This window comes from Rasamsonia byssochlamydoides (genome assembly GCF_041956645.1).
Source record: "Rasamsonia byssochlamydoides strain NRRL 3658 unplaced genomic scaffold VTN77scaffold_2, whole genome shotgun sequence".
In the NCBI taxonomy this organism is placed as follows: Eukaryota; Fungi; Ascomycota; class Eurotiomycetes; order Eurotiales; family Trichocomaceae; genus Rasamsonia; species Rasamsonia byssochlamydoides.
The window spans coordinates 21,112-45,465 of NW_027192385.1; the positions used below are offsets into that span (position 1 = coordinate 21,112).

Sequence of the window (24,354 nt, forward strand, 5' to 3'; positions counted from 1 at the left end):
CACTTAGTATCGACCGAATACTACCTAATCCCCATACTCCATAGCCCTGTGCAAACCCCAGCTTATCGCGAGATCTGGCTCAGCCTGTCATCGGATGCAATGTGGGCCTCCCCAGTGTGCGGAGACACGCTTTTCGTGTCGGAGATAGCGAGTTATCGGCAGAGATAAGCAAGCGGAATCTCACCTCCCCCAAACAAAATCCAGTGCTAGGCTGTTTTCCTTGTCACCTTCTAATATAATATATATTTTTATTTGCCATTCTGACCTCTATCCTATCCTTCAGAAAAAGCCCAGTAGGGGCATGACAGTGCTGCACCTAGGATATTTACCTAATACTTGCCGCGTGCTCCAGCGATCATGGCCGAATCACAACTGCCAGCAACGCAAGGGGCTGCCCTACCGCCGCCGTTGGACCTCTCTCACCACTTTTCCCATGTGACCAAAAAGCGCGAGGCGAGCACCGTCAAAGGTCTTTACAAGTATTTCCAGATTCCTGGGATCCACAACTTGGCTGGAGGTGAGAACAGGCGATTCCCCAGTCGTGAAAAAGATATCCATAGTAGTTGCTGACCAGCCAGGCCTTCCTCACTTCTCATACTTTCCCTTTGACACGCTCGAGGCGGCAGTTGCACACCCGCATCGCTTCAAATCGACGCCCATCGCTCCAGTCGACCCCCCGGAAAACGTTGGGATTCTGAGTTCCCACCAACCTCCAGCTGCGGACCACGTGAAAGTACCCAAGGAGAGCAAGACAAAAAACGTCCTGAGCAAGATCGACCTGCTCACTGCGTTGCAGTATGGCACCGCAGAAGGTTATCCGCCACTGTTGTCGTTTATTCGCAAGTTCACCCGTGAGCACCTCCACCCGAACGTGCCATATGCCAATGGGCCAGAGGTCATCTTGACATGCGGCTCCACCGACGGATTCTCCAAAACTATCGAGGCGCTCAGCAATATATGGATTGAGGAGCGAGGGTGGATCGGTGAGAGAGAGGGCATCCTCTGTGAAAGATTTGCGTATATGATGGCGATCCAGGCCGTGAAACCGCGGGGACTCAATGTTGTGCCAGTGGCTATCGATGAACAAGGCATGATGGCTTCTGGGCCAGGTGGGTTAGCGGACGTGCTGGAAAACTGGGATTTTAGCCGGGGACGACGGCCGCACCTGATGTACACCGTGACGTGAGTAGATCCTAACCGTACATAAAACAAAGTGATAACATGCTGACTGCTTCCAGGACGGGTCAAAATCCGACGGGGACAACGATGTCTGTTGAGCGTCGCAAGGAGATATATGCGCTCTGCCAAAAGTACGACATCATCATTATTGAAGATGAGCCATACTGGAATCTCCAGTATCCTTCTGCGAATCGTTTAGCTGCGCAGTACCGCGGAGAATCAGCGGGCCCGGATCTATTCACACGCAATTATAACTCACACGGACGGTCCTCTGGATACGAGTTCTTGGATTCCCTCGTTCCGTCCTATCTGTCGGTCGATACCGACGGGCGTGTCGTGCGTCTAGATACATTCTCCAAGACCATCGCCCCAGGCTGTCGTCTGGGATGGATCACTGCGCAGCCTGCCATCATCGAAAGAATTCTCCGCATCACTGAGTCGTCGACCCAGCAGCCATCTGGGTTCGTTCAGGCAATGGTCGCAGAAGTCCTCCTTGGCCAACAAAGGCAGGGTGCGTCCGATAAAAATAGTTCCAGCGACGACGCCGGCTGGCAGATGGACGGCTGGGTCCGGTGGCTTGAAGGTCTGCGTGGAGAATATGAGCGCCGCATGAGAGACATGTGTGTGACTCTCGAAGAGGGCAAGTATGTTGTCGTCGACGAAGCTGCAGAACAACACACAAGTGAGGATCTGAGCGGTTGGGAGGTGATAAACAAAGTGCCGATGTACGACTTTGTCTGGCCGACGGCCGGCATGTTTGTGTGGCTCAAGATCCGCGTTGACACCCACCCACTGCTGTCGAGGTACGGACCAGAAAAGGTCTGCACCGCGCTGTGGCTTTTCCTGATGAAGAAGCCATTCTTGTCATTGGTAGCACCAGGGAAGGTTTTTGCTCCCACGAAGGAAGTTTACGACACCGCATACCAGTACTTCCGGCTATGTTTTGCGCCCATGGAGACGGACCAGGTAGCCGACACCGCTCAGCATGTTGTCGCTGGGTTCCGGGCGTTCTGGCAGCTGAAGAATTTCGACGACATCAAGGAACTCGAGCAACCTCTTCCGGATATCACACCTGTCTCTTTAGACTAGAATCGTGATATTTGACATTTTCGTAATGTACTGGCGCGTGTTGGATATTTTTGATATCTCATTAGATCTTATGTTAATATAATTCATTGATCGTTCTTGAGGTTAAACTTCTAATCCTGAAAGATGAGGTTAAGTCATGCTGAGTGCAAATATATATATATATATCTGAACAGTTTCGTTTAGAAGATAGTAGATGATGACATTGGTCCGTAGATCATTAAGACTTGACGGATTCCACAACCATACCAGTCGAAAATCTTTCTTTTCCTTTCTTTTCCCTTTTACCTTTTATAATAGCATAGTCTCTTTTCGCGAAATATACCCCAGCGATGGCGTGATGCTACTACACACACCTGTAAAGGTAGGCGGTGAAGGCGACCTAGGCAGGCGGTGGTGGGGTGATCGGAATTCTTCCGACATTTTCGAGAAATTGAATGATCATTCCCCGACTGATTTATTATTATTCCAGCAGATTATCCTCACATTCATGCAAATCACCAAGATACCGTATCTTTCGTTTATTTGTATATATTTTAGCTGTTTTGCTTTTCTTTCACTTAAATAATTTTGTTCGACTGCCAATTTTTGGAACGAGGGAATCTGCCGGGACAGGCGGAAATTTCGGACACCGACGGCCTGGTCTAAGGAACTGGCTGGACCTGCCAGAAAAAAAAATTACTACACTGAGAATTGAAATGTCCTCTCTCGAATCACTACAGAACAGGGAGCTTGCCGAAGAAATCGAAGCCATCAATGCCATCTTCGACCCAACGACGATCGACGCGGTGACCACCACGTCGCCCGAGAGCAATGCCCCGCTGACTCTGGACCTGGGCAGTGCGAGCGTTGCCTCCAGTGAAGGCGTGACGACGACGGTGAAATTGCAGATCCCCAATCACCCGCATCTGTCCTTTGTCGTCGGCTTCGATGCGCAGTATCCGGATACGCCGCCGCGCGTCATCGGCACCGCGTCGACAGCGTCGCGAGGCGAGGGCAGAATCGCCGTCGATGTGCTGGAGGATATTATAAGACGGACGCACCAGCCGGGACAGGTTTGTCTGTTTGAGGTCCTGAACGAAGCGAGCGAGAAATTCGAAGAATTGAGTATAGGCGGTGCGAAACAGGTCCCGGATGGGGGTGACGAGAAACATCTAGACGGTCACGAGGCAGGTGGGGACTCAACGCAGTCCGTCGCGGACTCATTAGCGACGCTATCTCTTCGAGACGCCTTTGGCATCGACAGTCCCCCCGACTGGGTCCTGTCGGACGTCGTCACGGAGAAGAAATCCGTCTTTGTCGGGCGAGCAGCGCATGTCACGAGCAGGGAACAGGCGGAGGCGTATCTGGACCATCTCCTCGCGACGGACAAGCGGGTTGCTGCTGCGACGCACAACATCAGCGCGTGGCGCATCCGGGAGAAGAAGCCGGATGCAGCAGCGGAAACCATTGTCCAAGACTGTGATGATGACGGCGAGACGGCTGCTGGAGGACGGCTGCTGCATCTGATGCAGTTGATGGACGTGTGGGACGTCGTTGTGGTGGTGTCGCGATGGTATGGCGGCATCAAGTTGGGGCCTGATCGGTTCCGGATCATCAATAACGTCGGGAGGGACGCGTTGGTGAAAGGGGGGTTTGCGAAGGAAGCATCCGGGAATGATAAGGGGAAGAAGAAGGGGAAGAAATGACCCAGGATGGCTTGTCTACTCACCTTCGAGGCTGGATTCGAGCGACGCTTGGAACAGCTACAGCGCTGCCGTGATGCAGTGCTGCAATCAATCCGCCATTGACTGAACAGTCAAACAGTCTAATGGCTGAATGATCCGCTATGGTAGTTCGACCTGCTCGTCACAGTGGCTGGTCGTGGCTTGAGGAATCGTCTACATATACCGGCGGCATAAACCCATTACGCAAAGTTGGCTGCTGTCGAACAACAAAATACCACGCTAAGCAATGCCTGAGGGGCATCTTGAAAATAGCATGAGTTCTGAACAGGAGACTGCTGGCTGGTCCAGCAACGGACTCCACATCCAGTTTATGACAGAGCCGGCATCCACATGCACTCAGAAGAGTTACAAATCATGTTGGAAGATAGAAGCTCAGAACACCATCTTCGAACTGACTACTCAAAGTTCCTCTTTCCAAGGGAACCATCGCTTCTACAAGAGCGGAAGAAACTCATCCAGTACGATATGATATCTGCTTTGTAGCTTTTTTTTCCCCCAACAGCTTTTTTTGGGTTCTACTGGATCACTATTTTTCAGACTAGTCTACAGTGTACATATAGATAGATAGCATGATCGTGTAATCAATATGTCCATACGTCATGCCACTACTGCGTAGGATTTCTCCTCGCTCGGATATCGTCATCATCATCCTTCTGTCGTACTCTGTACGAAATCGAGCATTGCTGGCTGACTGGTGTTGTGTTTATCATTGGATGCCCCATGAGACAGACGGGCGCAGCCTTGAACCATCACCGCTGAGGAGGGGTTAATAAAATAAATCCATGCCGTAAAGCCCTCAGGCTTCTTTTCTGGACATTTGTGAAGTGTGAAAAGGACATATACACTGTCCTTTTACGAACTATAATAACGCTAGTAAGCTCTGTTCTATACCAAGCTGAAAGGACTACGGTTCGTAGTTCGCTGTTTCTTACTACCCACCCACCAATGCAGCCTCTTACATAGCCCGGGCTCACTAATAACAATAACAATAACAATATGTGTTGGTTTGGTCATGCATGTGGAATAAATGCCCCCCTCCTAATCAGAACAAAACGATTGGACCTCCAGCCGCCATGAATTGGTGGCTCGACAGATCCGCCTGACGATTTTGTTTCCCCCTTTATAGGGTAGTGCATGAGCAGAAATCAAACCCTCTTTGAAAGAGTTGAAATTATCTCCTGTGGTGATTCTGGTTCTGATTCGTTATTCGACATTTCTTGTTAGATGCGCCTAACCGCTGTAGCCTGAAAGCCAAACCTCTCCTCAGAAGCATCCATCCATCCATCTGTCCATCCACTCTTTATATACTCTCTTTTCATCGCTCAGACGTTTTATTTCTATCTAGATCAGTCGAGACAAGACCAGGCAGACCAGACGAGCAGCATCAGCAGCATCATCCGCTACCGAAATCGTCCACATCCATCTACTGGAAACAACAACAAAAACGAACCAAATACAAAGCAAGAATGCAAATGCCGATTCCACTTCCCAACCTCCTCCTCGCAAGCACCAACTTCACCCACGCAGCCAGCATCGGCACGGCCATCAGTCAGTTTGTCGTGGAGCGCTTCTTCCCGGTGTGGTCGCTCCTCATCGACACCCTCAACAGTATCAACCTCAATAACCTCGACTTCAACGTCGACTTCAACCCTTACGCAGGGGTCGGTGGAAATGACCTAGGAACTTGGATACGGCTGTACTGGGCGGAGGTGATGGAGTGGTTGGAGCAGCCTCGTGAGTTTTGTCTCTTCCTCTCTCTGTCTCTCTCTCAAGCTCAAAAATGCAAGGTGTGTCTGTAATGAATATGAGCCACTCGCTAACAAAAACTAAAACACCAAAAATTGAGAATTAGAAGATATCTTCGCCATCATACTTGCATGGGCCATCACGTTCACTGTCATCATGATCTTGATTCTATCTCTCGGTTTCGGTTCCGCGGGTATTATTGCAGGTATGTTGACCACCCTATCTCCTCCCCCCTAATTTTAACTTAACCCTTTGCTAATACCATATTCGTTATTTTTACTTTTGTGTTTTAGGCTCCCTAGCAGCAGCCTTCCAATCCTTCATGTACGGCGGCTTCACTCCCGCCGGAGGCATCTTCGCTACGTTGACGAGTATGGCCATGCTGGGAACGCTCATGTGGCCTGCAGATATCCTTGCGGCGGTATTGGCTACGGGGGCTGCGGCGATTGTTTGGGCTTTGGGGGTGGGGAGGTAGATAGATAGATCGATAGGTAGATGATGATGATGATGATGATGATGACGGAGAATAAAATGTGGGTGGATTGGTAGAGCAAAACAACAGCTCATAACTTCACCTTATTATTGTATTTATTGTCTTTGCGTATGTTACATCATCGTCAAATTGAATAAAGGAACAAATACATCGATCTTGAGTAACAAACGCCGTTCCCTTCCTCCGAATCCAAAAAAAAGACAGATTAAAGGGGGTACAGGTGCAAATCAATGACCATGCCTCCATCTCAATCTTCCCTGTTTCCTAAGGATTAGCTTTGCCCCCTCCCTCGGACATAAAAAACAGCTCTGGATGGAGGGAGATCATCTTCTTGTAAGCCTCGCCAGCTGCAGCAGTCAATTCTGACTCGCTATTCTCTTTATCGGCGATTTCTTTGAACTTGCTCGCCCATAGCCGCCACTTTTCCAGACCCCGTGTCTTGACAAGCTGTTCGTGAATGACGCGCCCGGCCAGGAGGATTACTGTGCGGCAACCATCACCCGACAGTCGCGTTTGACTCCAGCGGGGAGGTCCTTCTCAAGACCCTCTGGGATATCAATGCCAGGGGTATTTGCAGCGGTCTTCGTAGTGATCGTTGACGCCGGATTCGATGCACCGCGCGAGGAAGGATGAAAAATTCACCCATTCATCGCATTGTTGTTTCCACGTCGAAGAAGAGGCTCCGTAGTGCTGTTCTTTACTGTCGCTTGCTGCACGGGGAGTCCGTCAGTCCTTGAGCTGAGTGGAGGGGAGGGGGAGCAACTGTACCATGGTTTCCATTCCAGTTGTCTTCCATCACCACAGGGAATACTGGCTCATCGGTATACACAATACAGTTCTCCTAGCCATTGCATTGGTTAGAGTGGATGACAGGGGGGTGGTTTAACGAAACACACATTCCAAATCCGGCACGGCTTTGGTGGAAGCTTGCGGAGCTCGAGGATCAGCTGCACGAGCGTATCCTGTCGGGCATCTGTGTACGGGAGGAGTCGTGCCATGTCGAAGACGAGCTCGTAGAGGATGCTGAGAAAATTGGCCATCCCTTTGTAGGTGTGAAGGGGGTGGTGGTCAGCTGACTGAGAGAGAGCTGGTTAGCTAGCTGGTGTCTGAGGATGACCACCCCAATTAATTATGTATCCTCAAACCAGTGGACCTGAGTTAGCAGCTACATAGGTAGGTAGGTATGTTGCACACGAGAGACCTTTTCAGCTCATACTGTACTGTATGTACATATGTGATGTTTTTTCGAATTCAGAGAGATGCACCCAAACTTGTCCATCACTGCTTTAGAACAGAACTTTCTTTACCTACCTAGGTAAGTTATCAATAACCATTTACTGCAGGAGTCAGTACGTTGATTGTGTAGCCACTTTTCATAGTGTATATATTGATAGAGAAAAGCAATCTTACCGGTAGTTAGTGATTAGGTATGGAATCCTTTGAAGCAGATGAGAGATTGTTATGGTCCCTTTATGATGTCTTCTGTAGAGTAGGTATAATGATTATTAATTCTTTGACTGAAAATATACACACAAGTATCAAAAACAAGTTGATAGTATCCATGGATGCACTGAAGATTCTCCTCGTTCTTTCTCACCCATTGTTAGGTATACAGTACACTCTGTACTAGGTAGATACCTAACCTAGGCGCCAAACAACCTAGTCAGGCAATAAACTACTGTTCATGCTGTTTGTTTCGTTTCAAACACATCACATGAACCTGCCTCTGTTGGCTGTCAGGTACCTAGCTAGGTATGTAGGTAGTTGATATTCCATAAATCTAGCCAAATTTATTACTTACTGATTGACCTAGGTATGTCTGTAATTAGTGATGAATCACTCACTCATTTGGCGTGGGGTGAACAGTGAAATATGACAATGATCGAATCTGAAACGGCGCTAAAAAAAATTAATTTTGTTATCAGCTAATCGATAAGGAGATAACGATCCTTGTACATACAGAATAAAATCGGAACTTGGTACTGGTCAAGATGCCTAATTTTTCTTTGTACAGGACTGCTCTCTGTTCTCTGTACAACCTTCACGAGGAAATAATTATTAATATTAATAAGGATGAAACGAACCTTAGTTCTAGAACACTGTTACACACTATATAATTGGCTCTGTGGGAGAAATACAGGATGACAGGTAATTTTATTTCTTTTTACTGTTGATGTAGGGGAGTTCTATGACGTGATTGCTGTAGCAGATCACGGACAGGGATACAGAATTATACGCGAACAATAAATGTTCTTCTGTGATGTGTGGTGTTCCAAGTTAGATGGACAAGTCACCCGCGTGCCTAAGATGTTGTATCCTACTGGCAGGCACAGTCAGGGCAGCAAGCTCACTTCTGACCTGTACAAGTGATGATCTTCCCATCGAGTTATTATCACCACTTGTCCTCGACAACTCGTCATACCCGTCGGGGCTTCGGGGACAGCGCTACGTCGCACGATCTCGCCCAGCAGGCAAATCCCAGTCGATCCATCCCAACTGGGACAGGGCTTGGCATATCCTGCAGGGGTGGTGCTGTCCAATCAGAACGCGTGATCCAACATCTCCGAGTGCTGACCGTGGAACGATTCTGCGGATAGGGCTTTAAAAAGGCCCCACCCGCCCGTCCGCTGACAGGGATTCCTGCCTGATTGGATGGGTAAGGCTGCACACTTTATCGCTTACCATACCTTTTTCGGTAGCCTCACCTCAGCCAGGCAGGCGTTTATAGGCAGTATAATCGCGGTGAAAACCTGCGACCAGCCACCCCTGCACTGTACTGCACTCTAGAAGGGACGGAGAAAAATTAAAGAAAAAGAAAAAGGAGAAAAAAAAATTTTTTTCTCCTTACACAAGACTAACTCTTCACGTCGGAATGAGGAGACGCGAATTCGAATCAATGATTTGGTAGTTGAATCGTGATTTTCTATTGTTCTCAGGCCATCTGAAGATCACCCCTTTGAGAGTGCATATGTAGCCATCTGGTTGGAACCACATCAGATGTATGGTGTACGTTCAAATGAACTGAGGTTGTGCGTTGTGCCTTATTGGGCCACTGTGGAGGCCTCTCCACAAACCGAAGCGGATAAAACTCCCGTCAGCTAAACTAACTTTCTGTGCCTGATCGCTGCCCACCAATCCATCGGGTTTGCCCCTCCAGGGCCGAGGCATCAGGCAGTCAGAAAAGGCAAAAAAACTCTCGAGTGGATGAAGCAGATCTGTTTCTCTCGCGCTGAAACAACAGCGGAGAACGAACTCCCTCTCCACTGATCACCGCTTCGGTCGTGTACTCTGTATGGTTCGCCACGGCGGCATCTCATGTGCCTTGCATAATGATGGCCCCTAATGTTGTTCAGTTCGATAATCGCTGATGTAATACTCCATAAGACTCTTGCCACTGCTTCACCTGTCCAGATCCACTTTGCCATCGTTCGTCCATACTGGCTCGATAGCTGTAATTTCTTCCGGCTTGGCGGGGGCTGTCAGCAGGTTGTCAGCCAACAGATGAAGAATGTTTCCAGACCAAGCTTCTCTCGTCAATGCTCTGCAGATCTCCACCACATTAGCTGATGCAGTGCAATGATTAGTAGTGAATATTCCTGCCAAGTTCGGTTGAAACAACGGCCACCCCATACCCTTCATCCTGTCCATATAAACCTCCCATCTCTTCCTGCCTCCCACACTCTCTTCTTCTATTCTCACCTCACACTGGTTCGGCGGATTTGAGCTCACTGTTCGACTTTCCTTTCTGTTCCTTCTTGCAGGCCAGTTCCTGTCCTTCCTTCTCTCTTCACACTGGTTCCGTCTTGCCTGTGGCAAACTTATCGTTCCTTAAAGAAGCACAACTTTTGTGACGTTCTGAAGCCAAAAGAGTGATCACCTCCTTCAACGTCCAAAGGTAAAGACAGCATTTCTTTTGGTCCTCCATAATCATCTACCCAGTTCACGTTTGTCCTGTCTGTCTTGTTGAATCTCAGACAATGACAGTCTTTTTCAACCTGTCATGCCGTCATCCTTTCAGGACAAACAATCCTTATTGTGAACCATCTTGCTAACTGCTCGACAAGTCAAGCTCTTCCTCTTAGTCTTGCCTTGACTCTTCGAACGTCCAATCTTTTACCGTCTGACACGTCCGGTACGGTCAGACCACATTCTTTTCGAAAGTCGAACGTGTGTGAAGTCTTCCACGATGCTGTTCTCCATCTCGAATCTGGCGGCAGCCGCCTTGCTGTCTGCATCCGTCGCCAACAGCCACATGATCATGAGAGACCCGACCCCTTACAGCAACACTACTCTCAACAATTCTCCCCTGGCTGCTGACGGCTCCGACTTCCCTTGCAAGCAGCGGGCAGACATGTGGGAAGTTGTGAAGATGAACGTCATGCCAATCGGAGTGCCGCAAAAGCTCGACTTCTACGGCAGTGCCACCCACGGTGGCGGATCCTGTCAGATCAGCTTGACGACCGATTTGCAGCCTACCAAGGAGTCCAAATGGATGGTGATTCATTCCATTGAAGGCGGTTGCCCTGCGAACGTCTCTGGCAACCTGCCCGGTGGCGCCATGAGCACGGGTGCAAGCACCTTTTATTTCTCCATTCCCGAGGGCATTGAGCCAGGTCAATACACTCTGGCTTGGACCTGGTTCAACAGAATTGGCAACCGTGAAATGTACATGAACTGTGCCCCAGTCACTGTCACGGACGGAAACACAACTTCCAGCAGCAAGCGCGATGCAATCGAGGAAAAGAGATCCACCTCGCTTTCGAAGCGGACGGACTTCCCAGATATGTTCATCGCCAACATCAACGGTTGCATAACCCCGGAAAATGTTGACATTCGCTTCCCCGACCCTGGCGACTCCGTTGAATATGCTGGAACTCCCTCCAACCTCCAGCCATTGGGTCAGCCTGCTTGCACTGGTGGTCCGGGCCCTGGACCAACTGGTAGCGCTCCAGCTGGCACTACGGCGGCCCCATCTCCAACTGTTTCCACCCCGGCAGTCATCCCGTCTGGGTCGTCGACCACAGCTGCTATTCCGTCAACTGGAGCACCCGGTGTGTTCGTGACCACATCCGTCGCTGTTCCCACGGTTGCATCCATCTCCGCTTTGCCCACCACCTTCGTCAGCTCTGCTGCTTCACCCAGTGCCTCTGGTTCCTCGTCCAGCAGTGGCGCTCTCAGCGGTGCTTGCAGCCCCGAAGGCCAGTGGAACTGCATCGGAGGCAACTCTTTCCAGCGTTGCGCCAGTGGTGTCTGGTCTGCCGTTGAGTCGCTCGCCGCAGGAACCTCTTGCACGGCTGGCCAGGCCACCGAGATGAAGATTGCTGAGGCGAAGCGCGACGTCGACGTGTCACGTCTACACTCCCGGAGACGCATCTACCTTCCTAGCCAGCTCCAAAACTGATCAGCTATATCCGCGGGTTCGGAGTGCTGTTCAGAATGACGATTCCCTCTTTTGCATCCAACTGCATGGCTTGAGTGGGTTGCTTTCATGATTGACGACCTTTTTGTCCCTTCATTTCATGTAGATTTTCAACTTTCTGGAAGGATGTCTTCGGGTTTATACATCATGCTCTTGAACATGCATGTTGATCAGTGTCAAATATGGCTCGGCCACCTTGAGATCAAAATACAAACTTCTTCAATCAGAAAATGCAACCTGCTTCTCCAAACTCAAGTAGCTCAAATTTCTGCGTAGGTAGTTATTGCATCCACGGGCTTGGGTCAGTTCATATTGAATGTCGGAACGGCACGAGACACTGTCTCTGTTAGAGATATCGATTTCTAAGTACATACTTTAAATCATGTCTGACTGTAAAGACCACTTCTTGAAGAAGAATGGGATGCTCGTCCACAGCTGCCACCACTTTCTTGAGTCTTGAACTTGTCGGGGAATGAGATAGGGCTGGCGATCGATCCCGAAGTGGATTTCCCCGTCCGTGCCGATATACCTGCCAAAGCCGTACACACTGCCCCTCTGTGTGAGCACCTTGCGGATCCCGTCTTGACCCACGGCGGCAGCCGTTTTGAAATCCAGATCCTGGGCCAGGTGACTGCTCGTCCCATATGCGAGGAGTCCAGCAATACTCGTCGGCATCCGATGGAGAAAAGGTTTGGGGAGTCGAATGTAAAGAGCAATCGCCACGATCGTATCTAAAGCTAGGATTACGACAACGATGTAAAACATGGTTTCAGAAAGGAAGACCCTCTGTTGCGTAGTTATCTCATTTGCAATTATGAACGATTTCGGCGGGGCCGGCATCAGATATTCTTGGTTGTCCTGCAGAACGACGGCAAAGAGTCTCTGGTAGACCTGATTAACGAGATCTGCCGTCGTCGCGAAATCTGGTGGAGGAGCAAGAGGATCAATGATGGAAGTCAATCCTGAGAGCTTTTTCAGGAAAAGATTGAACCAATCGGAGGCAGTGGTGTCATTATGCCATCTGAAATAGTCTGGCGGTTGGCCTACTAGGAACGTCGTGGCATTCCATACCGCCGATGCCAGATCTTCGTCGACTTCTTCACTCAGTGGCCCTATCTGAGTATAATTGAGGATATGCCCACTCTGGTCGGTGATCACACTGAAATTCGCAGTCTGGAAACGAGGCTTGCACATCATGAAAGTTGAATTGAGTGTTGAACTGGTGATATTTCGTGTTGGACCATATAAGGTGTTGGAGTATTTGTCACCAAGCGTGATTGAAGATCGTACCCAACCCGCAATGAACATTCGCGGACACGCATAGTTCTCTTCTGGCGTTGCTGTGACTTCACTGGCAATCGGTTGTATGAACATCTCCACGCCCTGCCCGCCTTCAGGATCGCCCCGGATGTAAACCTGCGTCGCCTCCGACGGCACTGGAGCGTTGTCGCCGGTAAAGGCGTTTGGAGAGAAGCAGCGGATCTGGGAACCATCAGATAACTTTTGTGAAACGGTGAAGTTCGCCTCCATAGCGTCGTGGCTCAGAATGAAACGGTACAATAGGTCTGAATTCGATTCCTTCAGTTCCTGGCAGTCCAATTGTGAACCTATTCCGATTGTCGACAGTACATAGGAAGATACTGAAGTGTTGGTGGGCAACGAAACCGGGAGGAAATAGTATTCAGGCGTAACCCACGGGACCAAAGCAACGTTTTCCGAGACGTTCGCTAGCATTATTTGCAGGGGCTCTCCCAGGTTGCCAGAGACTCCCGCGCTCGTGAGGTTGAGCGGTGCGAGCTTCGGGAGCATACTCAGCTCCACTGAGATGGGATTTTCTAGGTTGACATTTCTTATTTCAAAAAGGCCGCTCAGTCCGACCGTCAAAACATTTGCTGCAACTGCTACCGCGCATACGGCAGCCAGAAGCCAATGCTTTGCCTTAAGCGCCCGCCAGATCACCAATTGAGGAGGGACGGATGTATACTCCAGCAGAATTGACTTTGAAGCCGAGGTTGCTCCTTTGTTCAATTCGATAAATGGCTGAATGATACAGAGAAGCCTGTTCAAGACAGCCCAGAACGGTTCCATGAGAGTTCCAACTGCGGTTGGGATAAAGTTGAGCAGCATCTGCTGAAGGAAGGTGCTTCCAGAAGGCAGAGGAAGCCCTGTCCAGAACGTCAGTATTTGAGTCCCGGAGGTGTCCCACGGCGGATGCCACTCACCATCATTGCGCTGAATCAAGTCCTGCAGTACCAAGACCGCTGCAATGGTGCCAGTTAAGATGAAAATAAAAATGAAACCGACAGCTCGACGAAGTTCCCACGGCCAGGATTTCGCTTTAGTGAAGCTAGATTCCTTAGCCGCCGGCACCTCATCCTGTCCTTCCCCTTGCCTTCTCGGGTTCAAACGACTCTCATGTCCCGGTATTTGAAGTTTGAAATGCTCATCCTTAAGCTTCCTTGTGAATACTCCCTCTTCCGCACAATCAAGAGATCGGAAGACCGAGAATGGCTCCATTCGCTGGCGTGCGAGTCCAAGAACCGAGGCAATAGAGTTGGGACTGTAGGGAAGATGTAGCGTACGGTTTCTATAGGCGCAGAGCAAGTAGGCCGTCAGTAGTGTAACCACTCCTAGTGATGCGATCACTGGATATGTGAAAGCTTCAACCATCACCACGGCACCCACGGATGCCTCAAGAATGCCTGTAGTATTTGAGCTGACTTCCACTGGTGCTTCCGTTACCGAATATATGGCCAATGAGAACAGCATTCGATGAGCATCCTGAAACGCACTTTGGAGGTTGGAAGGCGTCAGTAGAGCCTGGGGCGATAGCCCGGAAACACCAAATGCAAAGGGTGTCAGCACCGACATACTGTCCGCACCTAATTTTTGGAGACGGCTTGATTGGTCAATCACGGACACGTCGGATATATCATATGGGTTCGGAATATATAGCTGGGGTGAGGAGTCTGGAGGGTATTGAGGGCCAGTGTAGGGAGCAAAGTACTGGCCGTACCGAGCAACTTGCTCAGGCATAGTATTCGAAACAATTAGCTGTTCGAACCGAGTATAGTTGAAAGTCTGCTCCGATAACTCTCTTCTCTCAGAAATTGGGCGCACGCTTTGAACGGAATAGTTAGGCAGATACACCGTTGCCTCAACGTCTTGTGTATAGTACTTTGTCCAGCAAAACATGGCAGTCATGGAGAAATCCCTACCCCAGACGGCCAGGAATTCGTGTAGTGAACTCGCATTGCAACCGGCTTGTTGCAAAGACGGTGATGTGCCGTTAATGCCATATACGTCGATCGGACCGTCACCTTCATAGCCCAAGTAATAGCCACCAGGTTCGTTAAACGATATCAAAGAGTTTGCAACAACGTCTTGAGCCACACAACCTCGACCATCAGAAAAGGTTAGTCGTGAAGAGTTACGATCCGGTATTGATTGAGCAGGCTGGCAGTCTAAGTCGGTCTGATAGAGGACAGTATTCCCCGTCCAGGTCTGGTTCATTCCAATTGCTTGTTTGTCATCAGACGGCAGGAATGGAGCAAGTGCATATGACTCCGTTGTAAAAGCCGGCATACTCATATTCAGCCATGTCACGCTGTATCCCTCGTTAACAAAGTTCAGAGTTAATGTCTTTGTTTGTTCCTCCAAGGACACAAGCCCAGGAGAAGAAAGAATCGTAATATTCTGGGACTTTTGAATGGTCTGGATGGAAAATATGCCACTTTGTAGGGGTGTTACGACCCAGGATAGAATAACTAAAATAAGAGACGTGCAGAAGACTGTCCATTGCCTATTCAACACGTAGGTTAACGAACTGCGAGTCATATCTGGCACAGAATTACTCACTTGCGCTTTAATGACTCAAGTGGCACGAAAGCTAAAAACTCCGCGGGATAATCGAGCAGAACGGAGTCACTACCAAGTGCTCCCGACTCCTGTGAAAGTCTATACCACGGTTCCAACCGTTTCACATCGAGGTCGATCCAATTCCAAACTGTGATAAAAAGGACAGCGACGATGGTCGGCAGATAGTTCTCAAGAAAAATATAGCTGGCGGGCATATCATCGATGCTTTCGGCGAAGAGAATGCCGCCGTCCCGTGTGCTCTTCGACTGTAATATAGCCAATATGACCATGAGCATAATCGTGAAGGAAATAACCAGAATCAAAACGATGGGGCTCAATGACGTTGGTCTCCAACTTGGACCTGTGATCTTTTGTCAGGACCAGACCCAGAAAATCACGAGTACGTCCTAGATAGACTTACCGCATATACGTTTCTCAGTGGGTTGGATCTGTGAATACCGGACTCCCATTTCTCCTATTATTATAATATAAAATAAACTCCAAATGATATCCTCGATCTACGAGTGTTTGTAAAATTCCAAAAACATACAGATAGCAAAGTAGAGATGAATACACTGTCCAAAGAGGTATTCTACGATGTTTATGATCCAACACATCTTGTCCCTCCCTTATCGACGGTTTCCGCCTGGGAAACGCCTTCCCGGCGGCAACCAACATCACGGCAAGGTGCATGAACAGGAAGCCCAATGACAGCGCGAGCGGCTACACAAAGTCCTTGAAAATGAGACAAACTGTCCTGCGAGCCGTTGGGCGCTTAACTGGAATCCATGTAGCAGGCGCGTGGACGAGATCAAGCATTGGCGGATACATATTCTTGGCATCAACGGGCGATTTACAATCGACAGGGTATGGAGTAGTTAGACCTAGCGATATGCTGAGGATGTGTCGGATTGGCAGAAAAATGCGGCGCAGCACATGTAACTGTTAGCTTAGATTGCATATTTGTACTGTACGACAAATCATAGTTTGAGAAATGTCTAAGCGCCACTGCTTGAAACGGACGACTCCACGTCCTTGGCATGACTTACAAAGGGGTCATTTCTAAATAGAGCGTTGCCAACCTGAACGGCAGACGGTGACTTTGAGTTCGAGTTCGAGCTGTGAACATCCTCCCGACTGTATCTTGTATCTCGTTGCACAGGAATAGTGGTTACTGGTCACACTGCCCAGAGATAAGATGTCAAAACGGACTGGTGTAGGAATGATGGCACGATCTGCCTGATGACTGCAAATTAATTGGCTGGTCGGGAGTTGGAGAGTTCAGGGTGACGGTGGAGCAGCTGCGGGCGCTAAGAGTCAGCGATCCCAAACGGGGAATGAGGGCTTAGGGTTTTCGCGCACCACCGGGCCCGGCGCGGCTAAGCGAGAAAACCCACATCACATCGCAAACCTGCCTCAACTCCGATCTCTCAACGACGACGACGACACCGACGACCAGCTTCCTGTCGACACAATGGCGTCTCGACCTACCGTTACCATCACCACGGCGGATGGCAAGCCCAGCGGGGAGACCTACCCTCTGCCCGCTGTCTTCTCCTCGCCAATCCGCCCGGATATCGTGCAGTAAGTCGCCAAATTCGAGTCGATCTGCTGGGACGGCGACTGATCGGTTTATAGGAAGGTTCACACCGGTATCGCGAAGAACAAGAGACAGCCATATGCTGTGAGCGAGAAGGCTGGTGAACAGACTTCTGCCGAGTCCTGGGGTACCGGTAGGTGACGGTCGATACGATTTAGATGAATATTTGGGCAAGACTGATGGAGATTTCAGGTCGCGCCGTTGCCCGTATCCCCCGTGTCTCTGGTGGTGGTACTCACCGCGCTGGTCAGGCTGCCTTCGGTAACCAGTGCCGTTCTGGTCGTATGTTCGCCCCGACCAAGGTGTGGAGGAAATGGCACCAGAAGATCAACCTCGGCCAGAAGTGAGATGACACCCGGATTTTACGCGACATGGTCCTTTACTGACGTGAAAAAGGCGTTTCGCTACTGCTTCTGCTCTGGCTGCTTCCTCTGTTCCTTCTCTCCTTTTCGCCCGTGGCCACCGCATTGCCAACGTCCCCGAAGTTCCTCTCGTCGTTGACTCCAAGGTCTTCGAGAATGGCGCCATCTCCAAGACCAAGGCTGCTGTTGCTCTGCTGAAGGGTGTCGGTGCTGGTCCTGACCTGGTCAAGGTTCAGAAGTCCCGCAAGCTGCGTGCCGGTAAGGGTAAGATGAGGGGCCGTCGCTACCGCCAGCGCCGCGGTCCTCTGATCGTCTACAACCCGGAGAAGGACGGCAAGGAGCTTGTCAAGGCTTTCCGCAACATTCCTGGTGTTGAGACCTCGTCTGTCTACTCGCTGAACCTGCTGCAGCTGGCTCCTGGTGGTCACCTGGGCCGCTTCATTGTGTGGACGTCCTCTGCCTTCGCCGCTCTGGATGAGGTCTACGGCACGACGACTACTCCTTCCGCCCTGAAGAAGGACTTCCTGCTGCCGTCGAACGTTCTTGCCAACGCCGACATTGCCCGTCTGATCAACTCGTCCGAAATCCAGTCTGTGCTGCGCGAGCCTAAGGGCGAGGCCCGCACCAAGCGCACCAACGTGCTGAAGAAGAACCCTCTACGGAACAGACAGGTTATGCTCAGACTCAACCCGTACGCCGCTGCCTACTCGAAGGAGAAGCTCGGCCAGAAGGGTGTTGAGCACGAGAAGCCTGAGCGTGCGGGTGAGACGTTCCACAAGATCCTGTCTGAGGAGTAAACAGTTGTTTCTTTTCTGTCTTTTCATTTTCAAAAATATGGTTAGCCACAGCTGCATGAATGGAATGGAATGGTTGTGCGATATTCAATATGCAATAATACAATGATAATCATTGTGCATCTTGTAGAGCGTAGCATCGTAACATTCTAGACTGGAGGATCTCAAATTAGTGGACATGAAAGTTAGTTAAATGAAGACGAAAATTAAGTCTGCAACTTTGTTTGACATGGGTATCCATCCACGTGCTCAGTCACGAGTACTACTACCTACCTTGGTGGATAACTACGGTAGGTGAGATAAACATGAAGCAAAGTAACGTGAGACCTCCATAACAGTATGTAGGTAATCAGCTCAAATATATTCGATATTAGAGTTATCTATATAGTCAAGAAGGAAGGGCAATATAGGGCCATGCAGCCTGGCCTTAACAAATATATATAATTGAGTAGATGGTCTTACATGGGGCTGTACTCCACTCGATTGTCTTCTTAGCAATTGTACCTTTTACTATACCTTACAAACTTCACGCATTGAATGACAAATCGGCTTATTTTCTTCTTTTCTTTTTACCTTGCGCTGTTTGCTGTTTCTAGATTTCAACCGGGAGATTCCGCCAAAATCTCCAGGAACCAGTCTGTATGGGACCCAACCATACTGGAAAGGGTAATCCCATAACATTGCAGGTGAATGTACGTGACCTCTATTATTTTCATACTCGAGAAAAAAAAATTCGACTGTCGATTTATTTGTTCTCACCATAGCCATCATTCTGGTATTCGTTTTCAACAGCCATACCTCAATCTACCATCTACCATCTGCTACTGCCACCATGGGCTACGCCTTCGTCTACCCCAATACAGCGCCCCAACGCGAAGCTCACTGGAAGGCACTGAAGGAGATAGAGACACGAATCATTGAGCTCGGCAAAGACCTGTTCGAGCCTGCTGAGCTTCAGGAGGCGAAGATTCGTGTGCTGCCCATGCCGCTAGATGGGAGCAATGGTTTTGAGCCATGCTTCTTCAAGCCCTATCCGGGAGAGCTTCTCATCGAGCCGCCTGACGAGGCTGTCGATGATGGAAATGATGGTGACGGCGATGGTAACGCTGACGATGCCGACAAGGAGCTATCCGAAGAGACAAGGGAACGACGTAAACAGATACGACCGCTATTTGCGCTGAGTTCGTACTTCGGTACGTATGAGTCGGCATGCCTGAGTGATGCCAAGGAGAACAACAAACTGTCTCCTAGGGAATGGCTTTGCAGCGACAAGTGAGTCACAGCATTCTTAGCATATAAAACACACAACTGTTTCGATTTTTGCTTATTTTCTTTTTTATGCACAGGTACGAGAAATTTGCGAAAATGCGTCTTGTCGAGCACCGTCCTTCCTTTTGGCACTTTAAACTCGTCTGCGAGATTCTGAATGTCCCGCACTTCCAGTGTGAGATTCTGTACAATGTTGTTGGAAATGACCAGCAACTGCTCCGCGGCGAACTGCTCACTTTCATCCGCCTGATGAGAGGACGTCTGAAGATGAAGTCTATTCGCATGACGATGATGGGGCATATCACTGTTCCAGTCAGTTCCCCCTTGTCTTCTCTGCTGCTAACAGTCATGCCTCCCCTCTTCTCTCTCTCCATCTCTTTCTTTCTTTTTTTATTACCGATTGATTGACTCTGTTTATTGCGTATTTACCAGGTTCTGCTCTTCACCTACATGAAACCGCGCCACGGTCGTATCCTCCAAGGCCATTTCGACGGCAACGAGCTCGTTGTGTACTACAGCAAGCTCTATGACTTTACTGAGAAGAACAGTGAGGCCAGGAAGCTGTTTATGCAGTGGCAGTTCTCTGAGCCGACTGGTGAGACCAAGAGGAAGGGACGAGGAGTCGAGAGAGATGAAGCACACGATTCATTAGAATAGGTGGCACCACAAACAAAAGTCTAACGTCTCCAGGCTCAGAAATACAGGGTTAAAGTCCAAGACAACATTAACAAGATGGACGAGAGAGTTGGCAGACGGAGATGAAGCCGACTAATCATGTACGGTACATACTAATGTAAGGTGTATTTTAATAAAAGCACGACTTCATCTATCTGGGTACAGACCCAATGGCAGTGTGCTATGTATCCTATCCCATCCCATCCCGATCAACACTAGAAGTAACCCAACAAAGTTATCGTAGTTGAACAGGAATGATTTGCCTCGTCTCTCATTTTCAGTTACAAAGATGGACTTCTGTGGTGGTCCCTCGTCCCTCCGTCTTCTTCAACAATTTACCTAGTAGGTACTACTTACTAGGCCAGAAGAAGGTAGGTAGGTCGTTCTAAAGTTGCCGGCGCCGCGCCTAACAGCAGACTCGCGTCGTTGACTCGTCGATGTGAATTTAAGGTGTTGGAGCCTTTCCTAAGTTGCCTTAGTGTCGAACTTTATTTTAGATGGCTGATCAGGGACTCCGTACTCGGTACCTAGGAAGTTATCGATAATTTATTGTTATAATTTATAAATCTCTTCCTAAGTACAGAGAATCCTATATTTACTAGAGCCATAGGAGGGTTTTTCTTTTTTTTCCCCTTGTTTTCGCCAGCGATAACAATTAGCATCCGTTTTGTAAACTCCTAACATTGTGAAATTGTGAATTCCTTTCTCCCAACACTTTGGCAAAAGGCAGAGATTTGATATAGACATACCTGCCTGTCCCTGCATCCCGTTGCGTCTTTCTTTTTATTTCAAGTAATCCATTCCCATACTTACCTACCTACCTGATTGATTGATATCTTAGCGTTAGTAGATTATTTATTACTATCCTTTACTTTCCCCCCCAACTAACTGTAGAAGAATATCACTAGTGCCCGCATCTACTACTAATATAAATTAATATAATATCTATCTTATCACCTAGAATCATATCTGAATAATCTTATATTTTTTTTCTTCCATAAACAACCGCATAATATTATTGTCTAACCTATAATAAATAGTCTTAGGTACCTATTATGTATATCCTACTCCTAAAGACCTAGACTGGAAAGAGCCTTAAAAAATGACTACTACTTCAAGTCGTATCAGACCTCCTTACCTAGTTGGTCCTGATGGACGGACCCTTCTTAGGACTAATAGCTCCATATTTTATGGGGGCTTCATACTCCTATATCGAGATGGATCAACTCGCGCAGCACGGGTGATTTGCGATATGGATGATCGGCGAGAGCGGCAGGACAGCTGTTTGTTGGTGGCAATAATAGTGTAATTAAGGTGGATTCGTCTGAATTACTTGTCTTGTTGTCTTCATGAATTTTTTTTCGTTGTTTCGTTTTGCTTTTCAAAGAGGCACAATGTTCCCCTGCGATGAACTTGTTTTTTTGCCAGTAATTCTGTTGGAAAGTTTCTTCAATTTCATCACTTACTCCTCTGATGATGGTATTCTCAGCTGAGAAGGAGATCATTTGGATAATTATCATGAAGTATGCGCATAATGAATTGATCAATCTTTTAGGTGTATTTTTGTAAAAAAAAAAATCCTAACACGAGATGATTAATAGCTGCAATAAAAATATCCATATTATTTCGGCGCAGATAAATGGCGTAGTTCCTGAATATCCCGTCATCATCAGATTTATCTATCTACATAATCTAGGTATCTATGTATGTACTTAGCATTCTGATTCTGACCAAGTTCAGAATCGATGAGATAATTCCCTGTCCAAGCCTTAAGCAGCAACAACTTTCTTCGCGACATTCAGCACCGTTTCAGGCTGACTCAAAAACGGCGAATGCCCCGCCGTGCAGGTCTCCTTGCGGATAGTCACGCCCTTCTCCTCCGCCTTCTGGACCATCATCTGCTGCACCGCCAACGGCAAGGCCTCATCGTTCTCGCAGAACAGGTACGTGACCGGGTGGTACAGGTACGACGCCTGGATGATGGGCGTCAGCTGGGCGATGGCCGGACCGGGCTTCAGCTCCGACACCCAGGGGTCCTGTTCTTCCTTTTACAGGTCGTTGTAGAACCGCCGGTGGGGGTCGAGCATGATGCACATGCCTTTTTCCTGTTTCTGATATCAGTGTCTGCCAAGATTGATAGAGAGAGAAACTCACGTCTATTGGGATAAGAGGCGGCAATCCCCCGCCAAACGCCGAGCCCAGGGAGTCGCCCAGAGGCAGCATAAACGCGCACATGTACACGAGGTGGATGACTCCCCCAGCCAGGCCCTTGGCCTCGCGATCCTTCTTTGCGAACTCCCGATCCACCGCTTGCGCGGTGACCACCCCGCCGTACGAGTGCGCCATGACCAGCACGCCCTTCTGCTCCGTCTCGACCAGCTTCTTGAGCTCGTCCCGGATCGTTTCAGCGTCTTCCATGAGGCCGATGGGCGGCAGCTGGCCCACGCTGGGCTGCTGGGGACAGGAGGTCGGGAAGCCATTAGCTTCGAAAAAATCACGCATGCGCTGGAAGTGCTTTGGATTGTGCCAGGAGCCGTGGACGAAGAGGACTGTAGGTTTTGTCGACGCCATGATGGATGGTATTTTTTTTTCTGCAAGAGAAAGTACTTTTTTTTTTAATTAGACACGCGTGGTATGCAGAACTGGGAAATTTACAACAGATTCTAAGTATGTATGGTATAAAAATAATCGAGAGTGTACCCTTATTTTTCCAGCACCTGAGACAGGTTAAATATATGTACATATACCTCCTCCATGTCGTTGTCGTACAAAAGACATTAATAGCATGCGTCAATGAATGGATGTCGGAGCATCTTAGGCGGGGTGGGTAGAACTGTGGGTGCGCTATACAACGCAAGCAATCAGTTGGATATCTTCTGCGAGTGCTATGGGCTGAATGGGTACTAAGCAAACTCTATTTGGTAGATACAATACGACAGAACAGCCTAACTAACACATTGCTTGCATAGCCGCTTGGGACTGGGTAATAAACGGCTTGATTGAGGCACTTAGCGGAGGTTGGGCTGGGACTTATACTTCCCTAGTAGGCAGAAACTAAATTCCTGCCAGCCTGCGCCGATAATCACAGCGGCTGAAAAATAGATCGATTGCCTGGTCCATCTTGAACGTCCTATTTCGAAGTTTTACTTTCCTTCTCGACGAATTGTCGGAACCACCCACTGTTGGACTCTTGGACGACACGTCTTTTGGAGCAGAACAGGCATGACTACTGCAGCAGCTGTGCCTCTCCTCCACACAATTTGTTAAAGGGCGTGTTATAAAGAAATGTTCGATTGAAGACTTTGTCTGGAGGATGGCTTTAGAAGAGTGTCTGTTGCTTTCGTCGCAAGGGGAAAAGCCTCCATTTATATGTTTCTCTTGCTAGTAAGTATCACGAACATTTGTATTCATCCATATGTCTCTTGTTGGTGATCATCGATAACATTGCTAGTAAGTGTCGATAACATTTCCTGAGTAGTATATCTAAGCCAGACAGTATGTACCTTATTTTCATCCTTAACCCTTGTCCATAGGTAAAAATAGAGTCCTTACTTACACACAAGATATCGGCATACTTATTCTCTAGTTAGCTGACTCTTTCCTTCTAATGGAGGATAGAAATGGAAATCCAGGGCATTCCTCTGAGCAGAATTAATCAATTGAGTCTTAAAAGTGTCAATCTCAAAATCTTAGGGCTAATTGACTATCCAGCAAGAAGTAACATCCCGCTGCCTTCTGACAATGAGGAGATCTGTTGGTCATACTCTTTGGCTGTTATTATTATTATTATTATTATTATTAGATCGTTGCCAGATCGTCGACAGATGACGCTACTACTAGTAATATGGGGGTTAGGACCTGCGGCTAGGCAGTCGCGCGTAATTTTGGGTTTTTTTTTTTGGTCCGGTTCGAGAGACTACCTAAGTAGGTTGCTGACAAGGCTATAATTAATACCGTTGCAGGCCTTGGTCCCGGGACATGTTCCCGTGTGCGCTATTGTCAGTAAATATGGGGTTGGCTAGCAGTCAGGTAATGTTGGTCGGTTTTCGCCCCTAACCGAAATCCTTTCGCTCGACTCAATATGATTTTGATGCCAGCACCTCTAGAGGAATGACCTGGATTTCCATTTTATCCTCTATCAGAAGC

At 48.6% G+C, this 24,354-nt stretch overlaps 9 protein-coding genes across 9 annotated transcripts; 6 read left to right on the top strand and 3 right to left on the bottom strand.

Moving 5' to 3' along the window:
• Window positions 1-357: 357 nt before the first annotated feature.
• On the top strand, window positions 358-2,268 carry VTN77DRAFT_2572 (uncharacterized protein; the record flags this gene model as incomplete). The annotated part of the gene is made up of 3 exons (XM_069418426.1): window positions 358-517; window positions 579-1,182; window positions 1,239-2,268. 3 exons carry the CDS (start codon window positions 358-360, stop codon window positions 2,266-2,268), a joined length of 1,794 nt encoding a protein of 597 aa, XP_069282053.1.
• Window positions 2,269-2,963: 695 nt separating this feature from the next.
• On the top strand, window positions 2,964-3,953 carry VTN77DRAFT_2573 (uncharacterized protein; the record flags this gene model as incomplete). Its single annotated transcript, XM_069418427.1, has 1 exon — window positions 2,964-3,953. One exon carries the CDS (start codon window positions 2,964-2,966, stop codon window positions 3,951-3,953), a length of 990 nt encoding a protein of 329 aa, XP_069282054.1.
• Window positions 3,954-5,458: 1,505 nt separating this feature from the next.
• On the top strand, window positions 5,459-6,213 carry VTN77DRAFT_2574 (uncharacterized protein; the record flags this gene model as incomplete). The annotated part of the gene is made up of 3 exons (XM_069418428.1): window positions 5,459-5,726; window positions 5,845-5,943; window positions 6,032-6,213. The coding sequence occupies 3 exons, from the start codon at window positions 5,459-5,461 to the stop codon at window positions 6,211-6,213; spliced, it is 549 nt and encodes a 182-aa protein (XP_069282055.1).
• Window positions 6,214-6,786: 573 nt separating this feature from the next.
• Window positions 6,787-7,271, bottom strand: VTN77DRAFT_2575 (uncharacterized protein; the record flags this gene model as incomplete). The annotated part of the gene is made up of 3 exons (XM_069418429.1): window positions 6,787-6,941; window positions 7,000-7,072; window positions 7,128-7,271. The coding sequence occupies 3 exons, from the start codon at window positions 7,269-7,271 to the stop codon at window positions 6,787-6,789; spliced, it is 372 nt and encodes a 123-aa protein (XP_069282056.1).
• A 3,146-nt stretch (window positions 7,272-10,417) lies between these two features.
• Window positions 10,418-11,632, top strand: VTN77DRAFT_2576 (uncharacterized protein; the record flags this gene model as incomplete). The annotated part of the gene is made up of 1 exon (XM_069418430.1): window positions 10,418-11,632. The coding sequence occupies one exon, from the start codon at window positions 10,418-10,420 to the stop codon at window positions 11,630-11,632; it is 1,215 nt and encodes a 404-aa protein (XP_069282057.1).
• A 393-nt stretch (window positions 11,633-12,025) lies between these two features.
• On the bottom strand, window positions 12,026-15,978 carry VTN77DRAFT_2577 (uncharacterized protein; the record flags this gene model as incomplete). The annotated part of the gene is made up of 4 exons (XM_069418431.1): window positions 12,026-13,815; window positions 13,873-15,452; window positions 15,509-15,869; window positions 15,930-15,978. The coding sequence occupies 4 exons, from the start codon at window positions 15,976-15,978 to the stop codon at window positions 12,026-12,028; spliced, it is 3,780 nt and encodes a 1,259-aa protein (XP_069282058.1).
• A 1,004-nt stretch (window positions 15,979-16,982) lies between these two features.
• On the top strand, window positions 16,983-18,267 carry VTN77DRAFT_2578 (60S ribosomal protein uL4; the record flags this gene model as incomplete). The annotated part of the gene is made up of 4 exons (XM_069418432.1): window positions 16,983-17,092; window positions 17,147-17,241; window positions 17,301-17,451; window positions 17,505-18,267. 4 exons carry the CDS (start codon window positions 16,983-16,985, stop codon window positions 18,265-18,267), a joined length of 1,119 nt encoding a protein of 372 aa, XP_069282059.1.
• An 829-nt stretch (window positions 18,268-19,096) lies between these two features.
• On the top strand, window positions 19,097-20,190 carry VTN77DRAFT_2579 (uncharacterized protein; the record flags this gene model as incomplete). The annotated part of the gene is made up of 3 exons (XM_069418433.1): window positions 19,097-19,536; window positions 19,611-19,845; window positions 19,966-20,190. The coding sequence occupies 3 exons, from the start codon at window positions 19,097-19,099 to the stop codon at window positions 20,188-20,190; spliced, it is 900 nt and encodes a 299-aa protein (XP_069282060.1).
• Window positions 20,191-21,977: 1,787 nt separating this feature from the next.
• Window positions 21,978-22,779, bottom strand: VTN77DRAFT_2580 (uncharacterized protein; the record flags this gene model as incomplete). The annotated part of the gene is made up of 2 exons (XM_069418435.1): window positions 21,978-22,253; window positions 22,363-22,779. 2 exons carry the CDS (start codon window positions 22,777-22,779, stop codon window positions 21,978-21,980), a joined length of 693 nt encoding a protein of 230 aa, XP_069282061.1.
• Between the last annotated feature and the right edge of the window lie 1,575 nt (window positions 22,780-24,354).